This window comes from Pyrus communis, chromosome 14, assembly GCF_963583255.1.
Source record: "Pyrus communis chromosome 14, drPyrComm1.1, whole genome shotgun sequence".
NCBI lineage: Eukaryota > Viridiplantae > Streptophyta > Magnoliopsida > Rosales > Rosaceae > Pyrus > Pyrus communis.
The window spans coordinates 24,307,545-24,334,034 of record NC_084816.1 but is presented as its reverse complement, the minus strand read 5'-3'; the positions used below and the strand labels follow the sequence as shown (position 1 = coordinate 24,334,034).

The window sequence follows — 26,490 nt, the reverse complement described above, 5'->3', positions numbered from 1 at the left end:
GTTTGTGCTTAATTTTAAATAAAAATATTTAAAATGATTTCTGACCACACGATATACTAGGGTGGGCGAGGTTTGGTTTGATGCGGTTTTGAGTGAAACCAAAACCAAAACTGCAAGTTTTACAATGTGGTTCGGTGCGGTTTTGAGGCTAAAACTACAATGAAACCAAACCATTTGGTTCAGTTTGGTTTGGTTTCAAACGGTTTTGGTTTGGTTTCATTGTTTGAAAAAAGTATTACAGTCACCTAATTGATGACAACAAAATTCACATCCACAAGAACCACAACAAAATAATTCAACTTGAGGCAACTAAGAGCACATCAAATCTGATGCCAGTACCGCAAACCCAAACATAAAAAAGATTCTAATAACTCTGGTTTTGGTAGAACCTACCAATCAAACTATGTGAAATTTTTTTAATAACAAAAGGTGGTAGATGTGTTTTAGTAAAGTTGCAAACACACAGAAAGTGTAACATAAAGAAAGTCCTAGTAACTGCAATTCTAGGTGATCATAACCAATACAAGTGCAGTTTGAAGAGCACTTTTTGGCTTACTAAGCCAAAGCCTTCCAACAAAAAGTCATACTGTAATTGTAGATGAGATTATCAAGGACTTGCCCAACATGCTGTCTGTTTAATGACTTCCTTGCCTCGCTGCATCACAAATTCACGATTGGCGTTAAGTTGTCTGATACCATCACAAATTCACGTTACCTAGTTGATGACAACAGAATACTATTCTAGTGTAATATCCATACCTTGCTATCTTCTGGTAAATAACAAGTAAAGGGGGCATGCCATGCACAATCGAGTCTTAACAAATGTAATGCAATTGTAGTTCTAATCAAATCCGAGTATATACCTAATTAACAAATGTTCGTTGGAAAGGACTTTTATCAGCATTTAACTGCAAAAACATAAAAGAGAGGAAAGTCGAAGACTAACCAACGAAAACAAAATGTTCTTGAACGAAGAAAAATCATTGGAGAGGACTTTTTTCAGCATTTAACTGCAAATGTTCGTTAGAAAGTACCTCCCTACAATATGCAGATATCATATATGTTTTCAATTGACAGTCTAATGTTCTTGAACGAAGAAAAACCGAAGATTAACCAACGAAAAATCAAATCCCCTTTTGATTCAAAATCCAACCCTAAACCTAACCCTAAAATTAATCTCAAATCTATAAGTAAATTTAACTAAAACAAGTTATAAATCATAGTTCTTACCATATTAGCACTCTGAAATTTAGAAGCTAGGAGCTGGAAAGCCTGGAATGAAGAGGAAAGGAGATCGAAGGTTAGAAAGAGAGCGTCTGGAACTGGGAGAGTGCAGGAGACAGATGAATGAACTTGAGAAAGAGAACACAAAGTCTTAGTCCACGGACTAGATGAAAGAAACTAAAGGGTTATGTTATGATGTGGTTGAGTCCATACTAAATGTATGGACTCAATGAAAATAACCAATTAGAATTTAACATTTCATAAAGGTATGCAGTTTCGGTTTCGGAGGGCCAAAACCGAAACCAAACCGTTTTTCCCCTATTCGGTTCGGTTTCAAACCGAAATCGTTTTGAAACCGTAAAACCAAACCGTTCTGTTCGGTTCAATTTGATTCGTGTTTCGGTTGTGGTTTTCGGTTTCAAGTGCCCATCCTTACGATATACGATAAATGAATACGATTCACAAATTCCAGAATCCTCACAAATAGGATCCAACTTGGATCTGGATTCCTCTGTATATATGGCTTTTGCCTTTTGATTTACAGGGACGACATATACAGCTGGCAATCATAATAATTGTTAACTATAGCTGTTTGCATTCTTTTCCATAGTAAAAGCTGCTTGGCAATTAGACGAAAGGAAGGCATTTTATTTACTGTAATTGTGTAATATGTACTACGCATTTGAAAATTCCACTCGTGAAAATCATTTTCATTGTCTGGATTTTTTTTTTTTAAATGTTAATTTTTCTGCATCTTTAAATTGATTGCTTGCATGAGAATAGTGCTCTAAAAATTGGCCTAGGCGTTGGACGGCGGAGCTCTGACCCAATTTAGACCAAAACGTTCAATTAGGCAGGGATGACTTAGGTGGCCGTCGAGGCGCTCGCTAGGCGCCTTAGGCGGGCTAGGCGGCAGTCTAGGCAGTTTGAATCTAGCTACAAATCCCAAACTCGCTACAATTTTCGCAACCGGATCTACAATTTTTGCAGCTCGTCTCTGTGAAGATAAGCTCATATTTATATATATTTTACATCAAATTCACTTGTCTTTTTTTAGTTAGTTCCTTATATTTTTGAGTTATTTACTTTGTTTTTGTGTTTTGTAGGATTTGTCAAGCAAAGAAAAGAAAAATAGCACAAGTGGAATTTTAAGTAACAAATTCGTCAAAACTACCTGTGCAGATCAGCTGACTTTGGAAGCAAGTTGCGAATAGCTCAGAATGAATTAGAGAATAAGCCTTATATGCTTGGAAAGCTACGGATGTCTATTTTCTGGAGTATTTGTGGATTCTTAATATCATTTTTCTAGAAGAAGTTATGGTTGTTTTAACACTGAAAGGTTCCCAAGAGGATGAGCAGTTTGTAACTGACAAGAAAGCATTGAAAGCAATAAATCCAATAAAACTAGCAGCCAAAACTGATGCAGTCAAGAACAAACCAGCTGACACTTATTCAAATATAAAAGGGAATGGAATTAAAGATGAGGATTAAGAGGGAGTAATTGACATAAAGGCTACCCAAGGAGTTACAATTGTTTTACCATTTCCTCTCACTTATTGTCATCACTAAATGGCTATTAGTGGGTGAGTGAAGGAGAAGAAAATGATGCAGCAAGAATTGGTTTAAAATTAGTGTTGGGGAAGGAAGGAAGGAGGCCTCAGTTGATTTCTTTCGGTTCTATTTTCTCAAACTCATGTCTTTCTTTTGGTTTTATTTAAGGATTGTGTAACTAAATTTTTAGTAGTTAGGGGCTATTTTGAAGCCCCGAATATGATTGCAAGTTTATTATGACATTTCGTGTGAATTACTTTTATGAATGGATGAAAATTGGTTCACTACTTGTCTCATTGATGAATTCTTTATGTGTTTTCTATGGATGCATACTTAGTAAGCATATCTAGGATTCTAATGTTATGAATATGTGTGTGTTTGCCCTTGTCAAATGAGGACCTATATATGTTCTAGAGTAGTACTTGTTAATTGCGATTAACATGTGAACCAATTTCTAGGATAAGTAAGACAACGACAGTACTTACGATGCCTTGTGATGACTCAAACTCTTTTCATTCTTAATGATTTCTACTTGTTAAATCTATGAACACTCCATTCTAAATTGCATGTTAGGGACTAAGTTAAGTTGAAAACGTCATTCTCTTAACATACCACATAAGAAAGAGTAATAGATTGAGTTCTAACATTGAGCCAACTTGAGCATCTTCATCTAGAAATAGAAGGAATTTGAATGAAACATAACATGTTTGTATGATTATTTGGTGGTGGATAACACTTCCCCTAACTCGTTTTTCTTAATTTGTGAACTACAATCTATTTTTATTATTTAAAATCTGTCTTTATCCTTTTTTTGTTCGATTTAATTTAAATATCCAATCAACTCAAAAAATCCTAAAAATTTGTGTGAGTGTAGCTCTGTGTGTCTAGTGTCTGCAAATAAAATTTCGTAGACTTTAGATAAGTGTAAGTCGGTCTAATAATTATTTTTCGGTGGCTGGTCAGTAGGGACAACAACCCAGTTTTTGTGACATTTTAAGTAGTTAGATAAAACAATCTTCTACAGGAAAGACCCTTATTTTCATATGCTATAATTGACAAATGTTAGTGTTAATAAGGAAAATCAATAGGACATTTGTGTGCTACTTTGTGGTGTGCTTTTAATCCTATCACAGAGAGAGAGAAAGAGAGAGAGTATTAAACATTTCAATCTGTGGTGGCGCAAGTTGGATTTGAGATCCAATTTTGAGGTTATGAAAGTGAAAGGGCAAAGAAGAAGAATGAAGATGAGGGAGGAAAGAGACAGAGAGAAAGAGAGTATTAAACATTTCAATTTGTGGTGGCGCAAGTTGGATTTGAGATCCAATTTTGAGGTTCTGAAAGTGAAAGGGCAAAGAAGAAGAACGAAGATAAGGGAGGGGGGAGAGAGAGAGAGAGAGAGAGAGAGTATTAAACATTTCAATTTGTGGTGGCGCAAGTTGGATTTGAGATCCAATTTTGAGGTTCTGAAAGTGAAAGGGTGAAGAAGAAGAACGAAGATGAGGGAGGAGAGAGTGCCGACAAAGAGAGAGACTAAAAGATTCAATTTTGAGTTTCTAAAAGGGCAAAGAAAGAAGAAGAAACGAAATTTTCTTCTTGAGTTTTTGAAAGGTCAAAAGCTGGTGACGGGTCCATCTTGGGTGATGTGAAAGAGGTAAGGTGGACAGCTACTTTCATCATATGGTTTATTATGAAAACCACCCACTTGCGTGGGTGTGGGCTTTTTATATTTTAAAAGTTTGGCATGTATATTATATGTATATAAATGTTATATAAATTATAAATTATTAGATTTTTTTTTTTCTAGGCAAGCATATTAGAAATGTACATAAAACATTCACATATGTATGTTCTTCTATAAGAAATAACATATTATTCAATAATTATTTACATCTGATATAGTAAATTTAATTAATTCATATAATATATAAGAAATTTACCTAAATCCACCTAGGCCACCAGCCTACCGCCCGACTATATCGCCTAGCGTTTTTTAGAACCTTGCATGACAATATGAGGATTTCTATTGAACAGATTCACTGCTACCCGGTACCCCGATTCAAAAATACAATGTCTTTTTGGGTAAGTTTTTCTCTACATGATATTGTATTACTGAGACAGAATGTCACAGAGTACAAAATAAAGAACCCGTTACATACAAGTTGCTTTCCTGAAGATAATCCAAAACCCCCATCAAAATGTTCATTGAAAGCACAATGGCAATGGCCCAGAGCAAAGGAAGTTGCCAATTGCCATAGTCTTTTCTGACTCAATTACTTTTATTTTACGCACCACCAAACTTTGTACAAGTGTTGTTGATGCAATATTGCCGATGGACATGTTCACTGTGAACAGCGCAAATACTTTAGTGAAATCCTTGCGTCTGGCACACTAGGGACCTCTCGCAAACCCATCGCTTTTGCAACCCAAATGGATTCATGTGCGCTTCCAAAAAGGTGATGTTCACACATTATATTCCTTCGACTGAAAAAAAAAAAAAAAAAAAAAAACATAAATAAACAAGCGCAGAAACCGCATCTCATATTTTATTCCGTTTAGAAACTCGGCATATCCTAAAAAATACATGTGCACTATCTGACAAAAAAGAAATAGTTTTTTGAATGGTGGAGGAGCATGACCAGCTCACTGTCCACCCGGGCCTACTCTTAAATTAAATTAGGAAAAATTAGAGTTCCATATCATTTTTCTATATCATTTATTTAAACATTTGTGTCTTTTTAAAATTTGATTAAAGTACTTTGACCAATAACAATCTCAAGCTAAATTACATGCCATTATTATATTTTTTTTAAATTAAAATAATTTTTGATTTTATCTTTTTATCTGCATGATGCACTTTTCCTTATTTAGTAGAGATATTAGTAATTAAACTATATTTTCTCTTATTCAAGATATGTTTTTTCGATCACAGTTTTTTTTCCCTGTTATGCAAACATTTAATATTATTTCATTTTCCAAATGTTTTTTTTTCTTTCAATTAGTTGGTGATCAACATAAAAACTCCGTGTAATTTTTCAATTTTTTGTGATTTTTTTTTTTTTGCTATGTTTTTAAGTATAGTTGTTGATAAATTATTATTAGGTACAATACGTTACGTATATATTATCTGTGGGTACATTTTAATTTACAAAAATCATTAATCGGTACGTTTATTTGCAATTTTGGTACGTTTGTTTTGATACATATTGTTAATGTCACGCCCCAAACTCGAGGTTGGTGGGACCCCACGCCTGGTGCGCAAGTAAAAGTAAAACTATAAACGTAAAACAAAGGTTCTCTTATACAAGTAATTATTACAAAATTCTTACAGAGTGCACAAAAATAAGAAGACTCTTAAATCCCTTGTCTAACCCAAACTCAACTCGTCTAGCACGTGCCTTGTCAAATAACTCATCTGAAAAATAAAAAGGTGAGGGGTGAGCAACAACCACGTCGCTCAATGAGTAGAATATGTAACATGTTAGTCAAGCGATGCCATTTTAGTCACTATAGAAAATACAATAATAATATCAAATCATTATGCACTTGATGCCATATCACATCATCCCTTTATGTGTTCATTATATCCTTCATAAATAGCAACTCACCATGTGACTCCTATTGACCATTCTGCCCTAATGTCTCCGTGTGCAGTTTACATTTATCCCTCGGATTAATGCAACACTAAAGTTCTCATGTTCCATGAACAATTCCACATATCGCTATGATAATAATTCCGAAAGCATTTTCACAAATCCAACATGTTTGACTTCAAATAGAGGTATTTGAAAATAGGTATAATTTGCAACATATTACATAAACCACTCACCTTGATATTCCTAGCTTTGACAAGATAACTCATCTAACAATCTCCACACACCAAACCCCTAATTTTATCGGATGTTCCTAGATGCTTGCAAAGGATCTCCATTTTTTATCTTAAAACTTCACAAAAACCTAACCAAAAACGGCACAGTTAATATTGGTACATTATTTTTATTTTGGTACGTTTTATTTTGTACACATTGTGTTTTGGTACGTTTATGTTATTATCAATCCTATTTTCTCTTAACGTACTAAAAGAAAATTTTATTTCAGTATGTTTGATTTTGTGGGATTTAAAATTATTTTAAACTATTTTGGAAAGAAAATATCTTAAATCGTAGATAATTATTGCTAAATTGTAGCATTATTGTGAAAATAAATTGAATCTAACCAACTTCTTTTTTTTTTAATAATAAATTGTAGCATTATTGTGAAAATAAATTGAATCTAACCAACTTCTTTTTTTTTTTTTAATAATTATCTCTCACAGATGAGAGTGTAATTAAAATATTAGATTATAGGAAATTTGTTACAATATAATGTGCATATAGCACCAAAATTATGACAAAAAAAAGTTTAACCAAATCACTAAAAAAGATGGATGTTTGATCTAAAAGATTCAAAACTGAGGCGCCTATATCAAAAGATCCCATTAAATTATGTAATTAAATTAAATTATATTATTTGAATCTAGATCTCAAGTTTTCGGAAGCACGGTTACAAACTTAAGGCTTGTTTGGATGTACTTTTAAAATGACTTAAAACAATTTTAGAGAAAATGTTTTTAAGTTTCAAAAACACTTGAAGTGCTTTCTACAATAAGCAATTGAATAAATTAAACAAAAATAATGAATAACTTACTCTTTCCCAACCAATCAATTATTTATCTTATAAATACTAGGCAAATCAGGATCCAAATAACACCACTTGTTCCTCAGCTGCTCAAATTTCTTACTTTCTCAATTCCTTCAGAATCATGGCTGCCATCAAGGTCCACGGAAGCGTTTTTTCGACACCTACAATTCGAGTTTTTGCTACTCTCTATGAGAAAGACATCGAGTTCGAGTTTGTTCCGATCGACATGGGAGCTGGTGAACACAAAAAGGAGCCATTCATTTCCCTGAATGTAACTAAATGATTACTATGAGAACATGAAGAACAAAACTAAGTATTCCTTTCATGGTCAGTAAATCTCACATTTCTTTGCTTGATTTGATGCAGCCATTTGGTCAAATTCCAGCTTTCGAAGACGGAGATCTCAAGCTCTTTGGTAAGTTTGTGGTTAGCTCACTCACGTCTCGATAACCTTATGTAACTAGGGATGCCACTCTGACGGTATCCAAATCAATCAGTCACCATCACAGTAGGATGCATGTTAGTTCATTCACATCAAATTCACACAGCGTATATGAATATGAAATTGTTTATATTAAGATAAATTTGTATTTAGTTTGTTCACGTCTAGAGAAACTTATCTGTAATTGGGATGCGGGGTATCACAAACCCATAACGGACATTCGTGTGGAAAAAAGTAAGAATACATGTGTTCTCGATTGACCTGGAATACAGCATCGCAATTGTAGTCGTGACTTCAAATTCACACACAACATATATGAAATACGAATTTGTGCGTATAAGATCAGCTGTGCACCTTTTGATATGCAGAATCAAGGGCAATTACACAATACCTTGCCCACGAGTATGCTGACAAGGGAACCCCGCTGGTGATCCGAGACTCGAAGAAGATGGCAATTATATCATTGTGGTCGGAGGTGGAGGGCCAAAAGTTCGACCCGGTGGCCTCAAAACTGGCCTTTGAGCTAGCTATAAAGCCTCTATTTAAAATGACCACAGACGCGGCAGTTGTGGAGGAAAATGAAGCCAAGTTGGCTGCTGTTCTTGATGTATATGAGACTCGTCTGGCTCAGTCGAAATACTTGGCAGGTGAAAGCTTCACTTTGGCTGATCTTCACCACCTTCCCACTATACATTACTTGATGGGGACACAATCGAAGAAGCTGTTCGAATCCCGCCCCCATGTTAGCGCATGGGTAGCGGATATCACAGCAAGGCCAGCTTGGAACAAAGTCATTGCCCTGCGAAACAAGTACTAAAGATTGCTGCTGCTGCTGCTTCTTACTCATTAGAGTCATTGATCTACAATAATAACGTCTGTTATCAATCAAACATTCGTTTGATTTTCTGTTTCCCCGAAGTAGTTGGAGGACGAGACTCTGCTACTGCTGCTGTTGTATTTCTGAGGTTGTTCTTCCATTGTCATTACGAAGGTTGATGTCTTTTGGTGTTTGAAGTTTGTGTTCCACCAAACCAGTCATTTGTGTTAGAAATATACGGTTACATAATTAAAACACAAACGAATAAGTGGGCTAACCTGTAACAAGAAGAGCCTTCTGTTAGAATATGATCATGACCATAAGTCCAAAGGCCTGCTATTTGTTTGCTTCGTATAGAAAAGTCTCAATCTAAAGAGATATACTTCATCCTTATTTGTGAAGGATTGAATGAAAGTATGAAAACTGGTTTTAACATTTTGTATACATTAAGGTAACTTGTTCAGTATTGATATAAGGATTCTAATAGGAGAATTACATGGGTTGATTGTATATAAATAGTAGTCTCTGTTCTTACAAAATCCATGCTCAATATTGAACTAAGACCTATTGTTAGTTTGAGTATTATTGGTTTTGACAGAGAGGACAAGGTTTGCTACTTGTTTACTCCGTTTAAAAACTCAGCATATCCTAAAATATAATTTTTTGGGTATGGAGGAGCATGATCAAAAGAGATTTTTCAATACACTCGGAACACATGGTGGAACTCAACATGTTATTATATATTGGAGGAATTTTTTTTTCAAGTGTCCATTCAATTATATAATGACACATGGTGTTCTGTTCTTGTCCAAAGCACACCGAAAAATCCTTCCACGAGGAGCTCCAGTGTGTCCATCAACTCCATCCTAATCGTAAATTAAATGACGTAATTAAATTATATTATTTGAATCTCGATAAGATTAACATTAATCCAAAAATTAAACAAAATTAGACTATAACTAATAATGGCTCATAAATTTGGAGTCATATTAAGTCTCTATGGTACAGGTAGATAAACATAATTAATCTTAGATAGATTATCAACAAAATATGTAATAACTAAAATAAAAAAGGACAAGTGATATCGGTAGATAAAAACCAAAAAAATTCGTGAAGAAAAATGATATTGGGGGACGAAACACTAGAGAAAATGCTAATTCGATAGAACTTCAAAATTATATATATATATATATATATATAAAGGAGAAAGAAGCAAAAAAAAAAAAAAAGATGAGACGAAGAACCCAAAACACAAGATTGACTAGTGCAATTTCTTTTTTTTAAAACTATTGATCATCCTTATGGAAGGAGGAGGAGAAGAGGAATATTACGGAAGATTACTAGACAAAATAACACAGGAAAAGAAAGATATTGTGAGGGAGAAACAAGAAAAGAGAAACGAACGGTTTGGGGAAGGAAAAGAAAAAAAGAGAGTTAAATCCCTAATTCTATAATTAAGGATAAGATTAACATTAATCACAACTTTAAAAACAAAAACAAAAAACAGTAATTACTTAATTAGTCAATTTAAGGGTAAATTTGGCAAGAGAATACAAATAAGTTTATATGGATAAAAAAAATCACTGAACCTAACTCAAAAATTAAACAAAATTAAACCATAACTAATAATAGTTCATAAAATTGAACTCATATTAAGTTTCCCTTCAAAAGTCGTATTTTGACTTGCACTTGCTTCCTCTGAAAGTCGTATTTGGACTTGCTTTTGCATTTTAATAAGACTGGAGGGAGTGAAATGGGTGCATATGGAAACCCCCCAGAAAAAACCTCGGGAAGCTGGTGAAACAGCCGACACCATAAGCTTTTGCCCAAAACTTGGAAAAATAAAACCAATAGCAAGCTGAATTTCACAGTCCATCGAATTAAATAAATTAAACGAAAATAACAAATAAATAAAAATGTATAGGAAGAATAAAATGACAGTTCGCTTATCATTTTCCAACTAACATATTATTCTTGAAGAACAACCTATAAATAATAATTGAAAACTCCCACCCAAACTAATTAGCTTGTGCCAAAAGCCACTTTTTCAGAAGCAGTTGATCCTTCACAATGATCATTGGTTTATAAAGACTAGGCCATATCAGGATCCAAATCACATCACAGTTGCTCGAATTTCTTACTTTTTCAATTCCTCCAGAGTCATGGCTGCCATCAAGGTCCACGGGAACGTTTTTTCGACCGCTGCAATGCGAGTTTTTGCTACTCTCTATGAGAAAGACATGGAATTAGAGCTTGTTCAGATGGACATGGTGAGCACAAGAAGGAGCCCTTCATTTCCCTCAATGTAAGTATCTGATTACTATGATAACAAGAACAACAAAACTATCAAGTATTCTTTTCATGGTCAGTAAATCTCACATTTCTTTGCTTGAAGTGATGCAGCCATTTGGTCAAGTTCTGGCTTTCGAACACGGAGATCTTAAGCTCTTTGGTAAGTCTGTGTTTAGCTCACTCACATTGAGATAAAACTTGTCTGTAATTGTGATGCCATTGTAACAGTATCCAAATCAATCAATCACTGTCACAGGGGAATACATGTCAGTTCATTCACATCAAATTCACATGGAGCATATATGAAATATGAATTTGTTTATATGAGGGGGTGTAATCAATTTGAATTTCAGATGATTTTGGTTTATTAATCCTCCTTGTATTATTAGTGTAATGAATAAACTTGTATTCTGATCAACTAATTATGTTGTTAAAAACCATTGAACGAAGATAGTGTTATCTTTCTGATTCTTCATATTGGTATTGACTCATTCATTGTTTTATTGTTTTTTGTTTTAATTGAAATTGAAATCTGCATCTGCATTGAGAGTTGTCTCTTCACTGATGAGTTGTTTAATCTATATATACTTTTCATTCATGATGAAAAATCTATATATATGACTAACTTGGTTCATATCAGTGTCTATTAAGTGAAGGTAGATTGAAATCAAGAACTTTTGGTTCTCCTTTTGAGATTTCAATTGTCTGCAGTTTCACTTAATCTTGCTAGTGTGCTTATTCTCATTGGGGAAGTAATTACAAGAAGTGGAAGCGAGACATTGGTTTATTGCTGACTCTCAATGATATGGGGTCTATGCATGGGAATTTGAAGTGATGGCAATCCGCATGGATGGGTCTCAGGCATTGACAGATAATTTGTTTCATTGATTTGGAGCCGAGGAATTGCAATCGGGTTAGACGAATATGAATCCAATGATGGTAACTTAGTTCACTATATCATGCATGATTAATTGTTTTCTTATATGCATGATTATAGTGTGATGTGTTTGAACATGATGAATTAGGGCTTTTGCTATTTTGATTATACCTGTTTAATTATTTGTATATATACTATGAGGGCATGATTAAACTCAAAATCCCTATGGATGCCAGCTTGTGATTTATGTGGGATGTCTGAAATCATCTTTTGCTGCATAAATAAATTATTGTAACATTTAGTCTATGTATGCTCTTTATTTTTCATTAAAGAGTTCATGGTTCTGATTAAATTAGTCTTGGTGGAGGATAAAACTTGTTCATATACAACACCAATCGTTCTTTTTTGTCTGTTTGGTTTTGGGAAATATATGATGAATATCAATTTGGAATGCAATCAATCTGACTGCACGAGTACTCCGTGAATTGATGTTGTCTGGGCAAGTATGCTTAATGACCAAGCGATTCTAATATTAAACCAATGGATTTGGATGCCATTGTTTGTCTTTATGATACATATAGTAACAATGCATTGGTCTGGTTTGAATTATTATTTTAATATAAAAAATAAAAAAAAATAAAAAAAGGCAAAATTAGATTATACAAGTATCCACAATGATGACTTTAAAATTAAGAGTGTAATTCATATCCCCAGTTTTGGTTAGACTACATATAATTTGTTTTGTGGTTTTCCGTACATATGAACGATGGAGTTTGGAATCTTTGGGTTCGATAAATGTCAATCTTTGCAGTGTATAACCGAAAACATGTGCAGGTTCTTGTATTTATTCCTTGTAAGGAATGATATAAATTGTTTTGGTGAAGTCTTGTTGGCAAGAATGCATTCTATTTCGCTATGATAGTGGAACTCATCGATTGGCAAGATTTGGTCTGGAATTTTCGTTTCTTGTTTGCTTCCGCTGCTCTTAATGAAAATTTGCTAATTAATTGGTATGTATCCTTTAATTCATATCTGATGCAATCTCAAAGTTCATAAGATATTAATTTTGAAATTTGACAAATTATGGGTTTTCTATTGATTGGAATTGTTTGAGATTTTGAAGCGTCAATTAGTATTTTTGCAATTGATTTTTGGACTAGACTGAATTATGATACATGTCGATCTTGTTAAAGATTTATTATATGTAAATCATATCGTTAAAAAGTTGAGATCTTGATTATCTCGTTTTAATTGAGATAACTTGTGCTTCTATGTCCAAACAGTATCAAATTTTAGTTGATCTTGCTCGATGGATATTGAACTAGTTAGGATCAAATTGAATGCAAAATTAGGATCAAATTGAATGCAAAAATATTGTGCTTGCAATTCAGATTTTGATCATTGTTGAAACTAGTGAGTTTGGGTTTATGTGAGATAAGTTTTTCCGAATGGATTGTGACTATCTTTTGATACATAGACTGTTTATATAATGGTTTAGGTGTATATGACTAAACTGAGATTATGCAATTGGTGAGGAATCGGGAACCAATTGGTTCATATCTCCGGTTTCTTTATTGGTTGTGCAGTACATTCTGCTTATGCTTAAGTGGGAGAATCATATGTTTGAATGTAAGCATAAGGCTAAGAGTATTTAGGCCGGGCATTATAATTCATTTGGATACTTAAAAACCAGTTTATGGTTTTATTGAAGCAATTGGTTGAATTATTTGTGTTACTTAATTTGTTAAGTAATGAGAAGGGTCCTATTATGTCGGTTAGCATTCAAAAGGAAATGAAATTGGTTTCCATATGAATTATGATTAGTCATTCATTGTATTGGAATGACTTTTAGTTAATATAGTTGCTATTAACTTGTACTTAACTTGTTTGTGTTGAGTATGGCCTAGATGAGTGAGAGCAAATTGGTTTGGTTTTGCTATATTAGTTCACATAATTACACATTGCAAATTAAGTATGTTGTGACTTTTGAGTTAATTCTGCGATGTAACAAAAAAGATTCTCAAGTTCAATACTTTAAAATGCATAGGTGTGTTTATTCATACAATTATGAATAATTTTAAGTTGACAGCTTACTGTCAAGAATGTTTGGTATTTTTTATATCAATTTTGGGCTATATGAGTGGGAGTAGACGTCTTGGTTTACTCTTGAGCTTAGATACATTGCTATGAACATGAACTAGACATTGTGATTTGTAAGTTAAATATGTATTTTGTGTTGCAGATGCAATTATAAATTCATTGTTTTGGCTTATGTAAGCTGGTTGTGTCTATGTACTAGTGTGTTGATGAATGACTTATTTGATCACCTTTATAATAATTTGAGATGATTATCTGTTGTGATGAATCATACTCAAGTGGGAGAATGTAAGAGTATGAGTATGATTCTTACAAGTCTTGGGATAATTGATATTATAAAGAAGTCAAAATCATGTTGACAAGAGTTAATCCAATCATATTGGTATATTGAGGACTCTTGTGTTTGCTCGTTTATAGGACTCATACTGATATAAGGAATGTGGTCTTGTATTCCTTGTGGGATTGTTATAGGGCGATCCAGGTCTTGTAGTATAAAACCACAAGCCCCTGCTCTCACAAAGCACGCTCTTTTCATTCCAATTACCTATAACTTGGAGAGCATTGAGTTTTGCAGAGAGGAGAAGGTTGTGTGCAGGTTTTCATGGCTTCTTCATCCATGAACATTGCTACAGTTCTTACACTTATATTACATACATAATTTAAGGATTGTGATTTAGTTGATTAACCCTTGTGTTCTTGGCTAGTGTATTAATCTTTTAAGTCTAGTTTATTCTTACATTCAAAGGATTGTAGAATCCTTACAACTTTCAAATAGATTTTTAAGAATTCTTATAGACTTTGATTAAAGATTTGAATGAATTTTGAGAGAATTTTTTGTTATTTTAAGAATTATTTTTTAAACAAAAAAATTAAGAATCAACTTGAAAAAATAATGGAGAACTGTGGCCAGGTCTCTGAGTAACCCCAATCCTCCATGATCCTCCACCAGTAGAAAAGGATCAAATACAAATTAAGCTTCCCAAAGTCTACCTTCCACTGTAATCATTCATTCGTAAAAGCGCTTCAACTTTCGACCTTTTAGAAAAGTGATTCCTCTAATTCATGAGAGAGAGAGAGAGAGAGAGACAGAAAGAAAGTGAGAGAGAGAAGAATGGATGCTGCAAAGGTAGGAGAACTGAAGGAGTTCATCAGCAAGTGCAAGTCAAACCCTTCAATTATTCATGCCCCATCTCGCCTTCTTCAAGTCCTATCTCCAAAGGTATCCACTTTGCTATCTTTGTATACGACAGTATATAATGCTATATTTTTTACCCATATATATAATGATATATTGATTGTATATTGAGAGGATGGGATGGGCGGGTGAAATGCCAGAAGGAATGAAGGATGGGTTTCTCGGAGAAAATGGAGAGTGAAAAAGAAAGCTCGAGTTGCAAAGTGGAAAGAGAGAAAGAAAGCAAGGGGTTGAAAAAAAAATTCTACGAATGGAGGTAGGATTTGTTATGCTTACCATTCCTACTCACATCCTTCAAAATCTCTTACTGAACGAAATCCTTCAAATCTTATGAATTTTTCAAATACCTATAGATTTGCATGGATTCTACAAAAATCTGTTAAAATTCTAGTTGACTGCACTAGGATTCTAAAAATCTTATAAAATCTAGTCTTTTCAAATCCTTTAATTAGCTACCCTCTATTTGAATGGACTCTTAAAATCTTTTAAAATCTAGTTGACGATTCATTCACATCAAGAGGAACTTACCTATAATTGGGATGTGGGGTATCACAAACCTGTCGAGACATTCATGTGAAAAAATTAATACACATGTCCATTCTTGATTGACTTGGAATAGGGCATCGCAGTTGTAGTCGTGTCATCAAATTCACACACAACATATTGAAATATGAATTTGTGCATATAAGATGTGCACCTTCTGATATGCAGAATCAAGGGCAATTACACAACAGATTGCCCACGAGTATGCTGACAAGGGAACCCCACTGGTGATCCGAGACTCGAAGATGGCAATTATATTTCTTGAGTTTCAAGTATCAATTTCGACTGGCATAGAGCACTAATGAGCAAAAGTGTTCCTTATAAGCAGAGTCAGTCTTGAGGGTGTGCATAAGGTGTCACCACACAAGGCCTCCAATTCAGAAGGACCCGAAATTTTCATTACATGTATACAGATGCATATAAAATAGATTAGATGAAAAAGAAACATTATCCATGGTTCTAGCACTAGCGGTTTATCCCTTCTTCCTTATAGCCCATGTGCTGGGTTTAAATCCCTATGATATTGCTTTGCTATTTTAAGTTTTTGCAAATTTGTAAACTTAAAAAACAAAAACAAATCCAACAAGTATCGAACTCAGGACCTTTGAAGGTAAGGGAAAAAACCTAGACGATGAAACAACTTATTTATGTTGCAATAACTTGTAATATTTTAGTTTTATAGATGAAAAAATTGAAAAAAATAAATAATAAAGAAATATAACATTAAAAAAAATGAAGGGCCTCCATCTAAGTTTTACACAGAACTCCTAAATACTTACAACATTCTGAAATGAAAATAGAAACAGAGGCTTACAAGTATGTGCTTCAAAAGCTTTCAAGTGCTTTTCTAAAAATGTATTGGTTCTGAAGTATCAAATTTCAAATGAATGGTCACAAAAATATATATATATATATATATAAATAAAAGTGCGCATCCAGGGAATCGAACCCTGGTCAGTACCGTGGGAGGGTACTATGATACCACTACACCAGATGCGCTTCTTGTTAAGTGAATCAAATAACAGACTAATAAACTCTGTTTCAGCTCTTTTTCTTGGGCTTACCGCTACATGCATAGCAGCAGCATTTGGCAGGCGTGTCAGACCTGTGCTCGTCCCCTCAATATCTCCTTGCGCGAACAGTACCGCGCCTCTGCTTTTCAAGTCTCCGGCGCCATCCGGCCACGTCCAGTTCGCCGCCGACTTGGTTCTCCTCCTCGTCGTCCGATCTTCAAAGGGCAGGCCACCTGCCACCCAGTTGGGCGGATCGAAGTCGGAAAGTCTCATACCACCACCTGTTTCAAGCGCTTTTTCAAGGTAGAAAAGTTCTTGTCTTTAACAGTGAGAACTAAGAAAAAAGCAATTGAAACTATGAAATAATTACAGGGAAGAGCAAAGGCTCTTCATTTCTAGGAACCCAAAATTCCAATCCATTAAGTAATTTTGTAAGTAATTTGCTTTAATTTTGTAAGTATTATGCTTAAAGTTTGCTAATTTACTTTAATTTTGTAAGTAATTTTGCTTAAAATTTTGTAGCATAGTAGGATCAATTGCTAACAGAAAGAGCAGAAAGAATGAGGATAGTGGGGTTGACAGGTGGAATTGCTTCCGGGAAGAGCACCGTCTCGAATCTCTTCAAGGAACATGGCATTCCAGTCGCTGATGCCGATCTTGTTGCTCGAGTGAGTGATGATCAGACTACGAAATTTATGCTTTTACAATGTCATGGAAGAATTTGATGGCAATGTGTTGTTTTCGGCTTTTTCGCGGACTGAGTAATTTTTCGGTTTCAGGATGTGTTGAAGAAGGGCACTGGTGGCTGGAAAAACGTTGTTTCAGCATTTGGAGATGACATTTTGCAACCTGATGGAGAAGTTGATAGGCCTAAACTGGGACAAATTGTGTTCTCTAATCCAGAAAAGCGCCAACTTCTTAACCGGTAGGTACTACCCCTTTGCGAGTAGCTCTAGTTTTTGTTTGCGATTTTATTGAGTACCGCTCTGTTAAACATTTTGCTATATGATTCTACATTATCCCTAGTGCAGTTGAGTAAATCAAACTCGTTTCTTAATTTAGTCACCATTGGATTTCCTGGCTTCTTGTTGGAAAGATAAGTGTTGCATTATATGTAAAACCTAGAGAGGCCAAGGAAAGAAACTTCCCTTATGGTTGTGCAATTATACCATATAGGCTCCATAGTACTCCCTCGAGTTTTGACGCGTCAAGGTCAAAATTCACATGTGATTTCTTAAAAACTGCAGAAATAATGCCGATTCCTTTTACTAAAAGGAATTGGCTATAATCTCTAGTTTTGTCCAGTTACATTTTGTTGAATTCAAATTGTTTTCGTCCCACTTGATGAGAGGTTTTAGTTTGGTGTAGTTTACCGCACAAGTTACGTATCATATCAGCTATAATATCTAGTTTTTATCTTCTTGTAGACTGCTAGCTCCTTATATATCGTCTGGAATCTTTTGGGAAATTTTGAAGCTATGGATGAAGGGGTGTAATGTTATTGTTCTTGATGTTCCTCTGTTGTTCGAGGCCAAGATGGACAAATGGACAAAGCCTATTGTTGTTGTATGGGTTGATCCTGAAACGCAGCTCCGGAGACTCATGTCGAGGGACAGAACAAGTGAGGAGGATGCTGGAAACAGGATAAATGCTCAGATGTCACTCGATATAAAACGGACCAGGGCAGACATAGTGGTTGATAACACTGGATCACTAGAAGATTTAAGAGTACAGTTCCGCAACGTCTTACTTGAGGTCACAAAGCCCTTGACATGGACCGAATTTGGGCTTTCTAGACAAGGTGCCTCGTCCGTTCTTGTCTCCATTATCGTAGGTGTTCTTATATTCAAGAAAGTTTTATAAACTTATAGTTCATAGCAACCTTGGAATTGTAGTTGTTGAGAACTTGATCTGTCATTCATAGAACAAGGAGCTTAACCTTTTGTTTTGTAGCAGCAGTGAAGAATGATTCAATGCATTTACCTAAGGCTTTTGCACACGAGGTTCCATTTTTTGAGTTTTTGTAGGTTATATTTCTTTTTAATAACTCGGTACGTTTCCATACAACAGTTTCACAGACCCTCTATTCCTATCTCTCTCCTGACACGACATAGAGATAGGAGGACGTCATGAGATAGATAGGAAGAGGGGGTGACCATTGAAATGTTGAGGGTGTCGAGTCCTTTTACGTGATTACATGGACTGCATTAATTAGGATGTTGTTTGATTAAGTTAATTAATTTCTTTTCTGAGATTGGATGAGTATTATTTGATAAAGCAAGAATGATTTGGAGTGCCAAGTTGTGTCACAAATCACTCTAGTGCTCATGACCTGGCTAATCCATTGGTTCATATAAAGTGCAGATAAGTGAAACCCCTTTACCGTATTGTCTGCTATGATGACATGGAATTTTTTGTATCGATATTGTGTAGGAGTCTTTATGTAGCATCAGTTGCAGATCTAGGATTTGAACTTCAAGGGGGTTCAGAGTTAAATGTTTAAGATTTTTAGATAGAAACAGAGCATGAAGTGGCGCATAAAAAAAAATTCTGTTTATTCAAGAATTTTCGTCAGACACTTGGAAGGCTTCTTGTTGTCAGCCAAACCATGTTGCTTGTCAACAAATATAGATAATCTGATGAGTGCTATTGAGAATCTTTGTCGAGTGTTGTCAACACAACCTACTGAGATATGTCTAGCAAACATTACATTAAGCATTTGGTGGGCACAAAAATGACCCATACCAAACATTCGAAGGGTGTCCAAAAGACCTTCACATGCGTGTTTTTTGGCCTCCAGTTGGTTATGAGACCACCTTGGTCCCAATGACATCCGCTCTTGTGTAGAATGTTAGTTCTTTCAATTGATATTGTGTCAATATTGTTGAAAATGTATTAATAATATGTTGATACTTTTTGTTGGCGATTAAAATGATGTTATAAGACATATCGATATTACATTCTTTAATAAAGGATGAACTTTTGTCCATAGTCGGATTATATATGATATCTCTACTTCTAAAATAATCAAGGATGAACTCTTGTCCATAGCCGGATTATATATGATATCTCTACTTCTAAAATAATCTCTCATCGAAAGTGCTTCCGCTGTTTAGTGATAACCATTTGATCTTTTTCGATTATCTTTGAATGTTTTCGTTGTTATGTTTTGTGTGTATATATGAGTAGGATTCTCTCATCATCAAATCTTCTCACTTCTCCTCCCTTTCTCTTTCATTTTCTTTTTATCTCGATCAACACAAGATGTTGACGTAACTTAATTACGATCCTTCAAAATCATACTTCGTATATATCGTTTTTGCCTTTTGATTTACAGAAACGACGTATACTGCTGGCAATCACAATAATTGTTAACTACTAGCTGTTTGTATTCTTTTCCATTGTAAAAGCTGCTTGGCCTGCTCTAGAATTAGACGAAGGGAAGGCATTTTATTTACTGTAATTGTATAATATGTACTACGCATTTGAAAATTCGACTCGTGAAAATCATTTTCTTTGTCTGGAATTTTCTTTTTTTTAATTTTAATCTTTCTGCATCTTTAAATTGATTGCTTGCATGAGAATATGAGGACTTCTATCGAACGGATTCACTGTTACCCGACATCCCGATTCAAAAATATAATGTCTTTTTGGATAAGTTTTTCTCTACATGATATTGTATTATTGAGATGGAATGTCACGGAATACAATAATAGTTAACCTGTTACATACAAGTTGTTTTCCTGAAGACGATCCAAAACCCCCATCAAAAAGTTCATTGAAAGCACAAATGCACAATGGCAATGGCCCAGAGCAAAGGAAGTTGCTAATTGCCGTTGTCTTTTCTAACTCAATTACTTTTACTTTACACACCACCAAACTTTGGACAATTGTTGTATTTGAATATTGCAGGAGGACATGTTCACTGTGAACGACGCAGCTTTTTCCGGATCAAAAAACTGTAGAGGGCAGCTTTAAGTCCAGTGGATTCTAGCACTTGCTGGATCAAAATAATTATATGACATGAATGTATACAGCTGGTTATAAAATAAATGTTCCTTCGTATCGTATAGCTCAATGTAGATTAGCCCAAAAACAGTGACGAACATTTGTAACTTTGCTTTCTGGATTACTCACTTGAATCTTTATTTCTATCTCTCTCGTTACATGACTTAAATGTATGCGCGTGATTATAAGAAGAATCTCCTCAGAGTGCATACACGCTTGTCCATTTGTTACTAGAATCTTCATTCATTGCTCTTCTTCCTGGATTACTTGCAAGGAACTTCTAGGCCTATGAAGTTATGAGCAGCATCCTTTTGAGGGTAGGTAAGCTTAGGGCCAATCCGAGTCAATTATATCAGTGGCTGCAAAAGTCGAGCACAGATCCTCTTCATATCTAAAAAAACGGAACCTAAGGATCAAATAATCTAGATCGTTGAAATTTGATCCAACGGTTACAATTATTATAACTTTTCGAGATACCCTTATTTGTAACCGTTGGATCAAATTTTAACGGTTCAGATCATTTAATCATTAGGATCCGTTTTAGATCCAGAGAAGATATGTACTCATAAAACTCGATGATTAAATCCTTGAAAAAGAATAAAGACCGTCCGATTTTAGTTATAATAGCAAAAGATGCAATACAAAGCTGATCATCCATCAAAAGGTTCTCATCCCTCCTCACGGGCAGAGATTAGATTGACATCTGGAACTGTACGTTGTGGGTCAATGGATGTCACTGAGCCGGACTATCTATCATATGAAAAAGTTAAAATGAATACCAATACGTGATTGATTTGATATATTTTTATACAATGATATTTTCATTTGCCGATTTATAATCATATCGTTAAAAAACGCATATTAGCACGTGATTGTTTTGCAATCAAGCCTTCTGCGTGACCTTCATAACCTTCAGATAAAAATATGAAATTTAATCAGTGAGCTTGTGAGTTTGTGAAGTTGAATTCAGTTGGTTGAGATGTAGTGGGGTCTTCATGGGAGGGTCACGTGAGTTTGATGACGTGTCAGATCTGCAGTGGTCCATTGGTGTGTGGAAGTTGACGTGGCATCCAGACCATGGCCAAACCGGATGCTTTCTTCCCACTCTTTAAACCTCAGCACACATTCCCTCAAAGCTCCCCACCTTCCTTATTCCCACTTCATCAGTCTCTCTCTCTCTCTCTCTCTCTCATCAATGGCAACAAAACCAGCTGAAGAAGCTCCTGGAACCTTAAAATACCAGGTAATTAGTACAATATATTTTTTTCCTTTTTCTCATTATTTTTCAAGTTTTTTTCATCACAAATTATAAGTTGATCATCTCCTCCGTTCTGCAGACATGGGTTTTGAAAGTCTCAATCCACTGTGAAGGATGCAGGAAGAAGGTCAAGAAAGTCCTTCAAAACATCGAAGGCACGTTTATACATTCTCCTTCATTTCTCGCTCGTTCCTCTTGCCATGCGTTTTTTTTTTTCGTTGTACTTTTCTTTTATCTCTGGCACAAAGTTTAAAAATTAAAAACGAAATGGTATGAAACGTTTCATAGAACGAAAGGGTATCCAACGTATCGTGATATTTTGTCTAGTTGCGGCACATGTGTTCACTCGTGTGCGTTCGTGTTTTGATTAATTGACGTGATCAGGGGTTTACACGACGGAGATTGATTCGCAGCAGCACAAGGTGACCGTGACGGGCAACGTGGAGGCGGAGACCCTACTGAAGAAGCTGTTGAAGTCAGGGAAGCACGCTGAGCTTTGGCCAGAAGTTAAGAAAGCGAAAAAGTCCGGGAAATCAAAGAATAATAGTAGTAACAATGAGAAGCAGCCTGAAGATCATAACCATGAACAAGATGGTGATCATGATCAACCGGATAAAACCGATGGCGGTGATGATGCTGACGACGGCGGTGAGTTCGACGCAGAGGGTGGCGAGAGTAATGAAGCTGGTGGAGAAAGTGGTACTAGTCCTACTGTTGGTGCAGCTGGTGGAAATAGTGCAAGTACTGGGGCCAAAAAGAAGAAGAAGAAGAAGAAGAAAGCGCAAAATGGTAATTCCCCCACTGGCGGCGGTGCCAACCTCGGCGAGAAAATTTTTGGACATGATCCGCCTCCTGCGGGTAGTATTGAGCCGTATATGGCCGGTGGGCCAGACATGACTCAGCCGTTGGCCTCCATGAATCTTGGCCCACCAGTTCAGCATACGTACCCCGGCCCGTACCCAACATCAATGTACTATCCACCTCCAACGTACGGGCTAAGTTACAATACGGCGCACCCTAACAGTACAAGTACCTCATACTTTGCTCCTGATCCCATGCATACCACTACGTATTCTCAGCCGGGCATGTTCCCGTTTCCTCTGCCGTCCTATTCTATCGATAATGATGATGATAAGTTCGTTGACGATGAAAATGGAAGTGGGTGCTACATTATGTGAAGATTATAATTATGAGCGGTGTACGTAGAAGTAGCGTATATATACTTAGTATGTACGGTGTGTACTTGGGGGAGGAAGGGAGGATAATTTTGATGTACTTACAGTTTAAAGGGTAAAAGTAGGGGGAAATAAAAGGGGTTGTAATATGAAGCTTAACTTTATTTACTAAGTTTGGTTTTGCGTAAGAAGGCCAATAGCTTAATGTTTGGTTATTTGTAGGACCTAAATCTTTCTTTTCACTCAGCCTGATGTGTAAAGTAGATTTTTGTTTTATGAAATCTTTGTTTCTATGGCAATGATAAGCTTTTTCAAGTTGTAATTAGAAATTCAGAGTGCATGATATTCGTCTTTTCAGTTCAAACTCATAGTAAGACTGGATTAGGGTTTCAGCAACTTTTTATATTTTATTTGAAGGGGAGCATCATGTAGCTATAACAGATCGATATATTTTGACATATTATGAACACCTTGTTGATTCAATAACAATAATTCGTCGTTTAAAATATGGTAACAAATAAAACGCAAAGGTATAATTCTTAATCAAAATGCATGGTAGCTATCTTCCATGTCTCTTTAATTAGTTAATGTGACAACAAATTAGATGGTTCCAACAATTTGATTTGGTATGTAATGCTTTAGAAAAAGCAACAAGCATATCTCCATCTTTTGGTTAGAAATTAAAGTGTTTATGTAGATAGTACATATTTTTATTTCTGTTATGCATGTGATGGATGTAGATATACATATATATTGTGGTATAATACGAGTCTCCGGCCCACTCACTTTGGATTGAAATCCATCGTGTTCCTGTGTGGTTGTCTTAAGCTTTTTATCTCTTTATTCTTTTGAGTCGCACAACAGGGCAAAAGATTTAAGCATGCATGGCATGGGGACCAAAGACCAAATATCTAACAAATAAACAAATCTAGAGGTTATCCAGCATAGAATAAATTGATATCCCTCTCAACTCATGGTGCAATTTGCTCAACCAAAATAATCCTAAGTTGACCAAGGTTTAATGAGAAATGATTTTTAAATGTGATTCAATATTTTAGTGAATAAGATGTTGAGTTTCCACACATATATTCCCGGTTCGAAACTCTCTCCTCTTCTAAATTATTGTAAGATTTTTATTGTCGAGTGTATATTGTGGGACCTTTTGAACGAACATAAATGAAAGTCTGGCCATAGTGATCCGTAAGTCTTGGGCCATTTAACAAACGATATTATTTACATTAAGGGGAAGTGGGTGGGTTTGGCCTCACATTAGGTTAGCAATAATGTGGTTCAAATTCGCTTTTGGCGAGAATCGAACTTAAGACCTTTCATTTGTAAGGGAAGAGAAATATCACTAGATCGTAGTACTAAGTGGTCTCGTGCTATTAAGAACTCGAACGATTAAAGGCTAGTCGAGGATAAGAGGCCGTTGACTCCCAAAAACTTTTATCAACGCTTTCTTAGTTTGGTTCAAAGGAGAAACTTAAAAATATATGCCCAATTTCTCTGTGATTAGTGATCACTTTATCAGGCCATCTGTGTACATAGTTCGACTCTCAACCTTGAGCTTGAGGGAGACTTCATCGCATGCAATCGGAAGTGAAGATAATAGTTGACGTTGTTTTAATATTGATTACTATTCATAAGTTGCATGCATCATTACTAAAAGTTCTTGTTCACTTCGGATGTAAAGATTGAATGATATGATCTTTTCGGCTGCCTTTAGATGAATCTTTCTGTTTTTTTTTTTTCATCAAATGATATGATCTCTTTGATCTCTTCGGCCCCCCTTAGTAGAATATTTCTTTTTTTTCATCAAAACCCTAAGTCCCCCACCACCAAAAACAAAACATGCACAAAGAAAGAAAAATGATGGAAGATATTTGAAGGTGTTGGTGTTAAGAGTGAAACGTATGTGGACGACAATTGCTGCTTTATTCATTATAAAGATGAAAAGGAATGATATATAAAAGAGAATATGCAAATAAATTCTATATATTATGTTTTCATAAGATATTATTCATATGTTACACCAAAGTATATACACATATCTTATACATCAAACATGAAAATGATTTGCTAGAATGTATAACTCAGTTGGTTAAGACTTAAGAGCATTCATCTTTGCATTAAAAGTTATGTGTTTGATTTTTCCTTCCCAAAAATATCTAATATATATACAGACACGTTGTACAAGAACAACATGAAAATCTATATGGGCTTGTTTAGAAGTACTACTCCATAGAACACTTTTGCTCACTAGCATTTTTTGTAGGAAACACTTTTCAGTAATGCTTTTATAGAAAAACAGTTTGTTGTTTAACCATCAACTAAATAGGTGCTTTTACTCTTTACATAAGTGCTTTTGATATAGCTTAAACCTTGTGTTTTATTTTTATGTGGACACTAAAGCTTGATGGTATAATAATAGCATCACTAACAAATGGTAGGCTTAGGCATTCATTGGAAGACAAATTCTAACAGCTTGACAGCAACACTAGTGCTAATTACAGCCACCCAATCTTTTATATTTTGTGGGATATGTGCAGGTTTTATGTATATTAGATGGCATATTTTCTAAAAAGTTGGGGAACCTTGGCCTCCCGAGGTCACAATTGTATAGCAAGTAGTTTTCCACAATTTGCCCAATCGGATAATGAATTTTGATTCTTGACCTAGCCAACCGACCATAAAGGGCAAAGATCTAGAGCACCACTATTTGGCTAAGCCAGCCCTCGTCGAACGATTCTTATGTCCGGACCCCCGCATACGGTATCATACTTTATTCGAGTGAGATTAGTTTGAGGTGGGTGAGACCAAATACAAGCCACTAACTATTGCAAAAAATAATTGGAAGAAGAAAAGGAAGTACATGTTTCTAATATGGACAGTGTTTAAAATATTTGTGGTGCTGGAAATACGAACAGTGTTTATAATATTGATATAGGTGGAATTACCGATATGCAACTTTATGGAAGATCGATAAATTATCGAAATCAATTTCGGTTGCCTTCAATGGACATTATGGAAATTTGCAATAGGGGGTGTATATCAACTAATTCAGACTTAGAAAAAATTAGAGAAAATTTTCACCAATAAAATTCAAAAGTTCGAAATATGCAGTGGGTTTCAGCAAAATTTATGTATTGAATGCGTAATATCGTCGATATTAATTGATTTTCATATATCTTACCAATATAGAATGAAGTTTGTATTTCACCCCTTTCTCCATTTCGATCCTTAATTTTTCTGATACTCGAAGGAAATATCAATAATTTTGTGGATATTTTAAACCTTGAATGTGAACCAAAACCAAAAGGG

General features: G+C 35.1%; 2 protein-coding genes, 1 non-coding gene and 1 pseudogene across 5 annotated transcripts; 3 read left to right on the top strand and 1 right to left on the bottom strand.

The window, feature by feature from the left end:
• Positions 1-7,507: 7,507 nt before the first annotated feature.
• Positions 7,508-9,019, top strand: LOC137715871 (glutathione S-transferase-like). The gene is made up of 3 exons (XM_068455224.1): positions 7,508-7,723; positions 7,819-7,867; positions 8,263-9,019. Exons 1-3 carry the CDS (start codon positions 7,574-7,576, stop codon positions 8,709-8,711), a joined length of 648 nt encoding a protein of 215 aa, XP_068311325.1. The 5' UTR covers positions 7,508-7,573; the 3' UTR covers positions 8,712-9,019.
• Positions 9,020-16,643: 7,624 nt separating this feature from the next.
• On the bottom strand, positions 16,644-16,714 carry TRNAG-CCC (transfer RNA glycine (anticodon CCC)). Its single transcript has one exon. It is a non-coding gene; the product is annotated as a tRNA-Gly (tRNA).
• An 88-nt stretch (positions 16,715-16,802) lies between these two features.
• On the top strand, positions 16,803-18,727 carry LOC137716349 (dephospho-CoA kinase). 3 transcript variants are annotated; one of them, XM_068455788.1, is made up of 4 exons: positions 16,803-17,031; positions 17,259-17,396; positions 17,508-17,653; positions 18,156-18,727. In XM_068455788.1, exons 2-4 carry the CDS (start codon positions 17,289-17,291, stop codon positions 18,589-18,591), a joined length of 690 nt encoding a protein of 229 aa, XP_068311889.1. In that variant the 5' UTR covers positions 16,803-17,031; positions 17,259-17,288; the 3' UTR covers positions 18,592-18,727. The 3 variants fall into 3 exon arrangements, with proteins under 3 accessions (XP_068311889.1, XP_068311887.1, XP_068311888.1); XM_068455786.1 differs by having other exon boundaries at positions 16,891-17,031; positions 17,251-17,396; XM_068455787.1 differs by having other exon boundaries at positions 16,892-17,031; positions 17,256-17,396.
• A 3,086-nt stretch (positions 18,728-21,813) lies between these two features.
• LOC137714144 (heavy metal-associated isoprenylated plant protein 36-like) lies at positions 21,814-23,462 on the top strand (annotated as a pseudogene).
• Positions 23,463-26,490: the final 3,028 nt, after the last annotated feature.

What these genes read in the sequence shown, in the direction of transcription:
- LOC137716349 (XM_068455788.1), top strand. Translation starts at nt 17,289, where the DNA reads ATGAGGATAGTGGGGTTGACAGGTGGAATTGCTTCCGGGAAGAGCACC. An exon ending in ATGCCGATCTTGTTGCTCGA is followed by an intron (nt 17,397 to 17,507) that starts GTGAGTGATGAT and finishes TTTCGGTTTCAG; the next exon opens with GATGTGTTGAAGAAGGGCAC. An exon ending in AAGCGCCAACTTCTTAACCG is followed by an intron (nt 17,654 to 18,155) that starts GTAGGTACTACC and finishes ATCTTCTTGTAG; the next exon opens with ACTGCTAGCTCCTTATATAT.
- LOC137715871 (XM_068455224.1), top strand. Translation starts at nt 7,574, where the DNA reads ATGGCTGCCATCAAGGTCCACGGAAGCGTTTTTTCGACACCTACAATT. An exon ending in AGCCATTCATTTCCCTGAAT is followed by an intron (nt 7,724 to 7,818) that starts GTAACTAAATGA and finishes GATTTGATGCAG; the next exon opens with CCATTTGGTCAAATTCCAGC. An exon ending in CGGAGATCTCAAGCTCTTTG is followed by an intron (nt 7,868 to 8,262) that starts GTAAGTTTGTGG and finishes TTTGATATGCAG; the next exon opens with AATCAAGGGCAATTACACAA.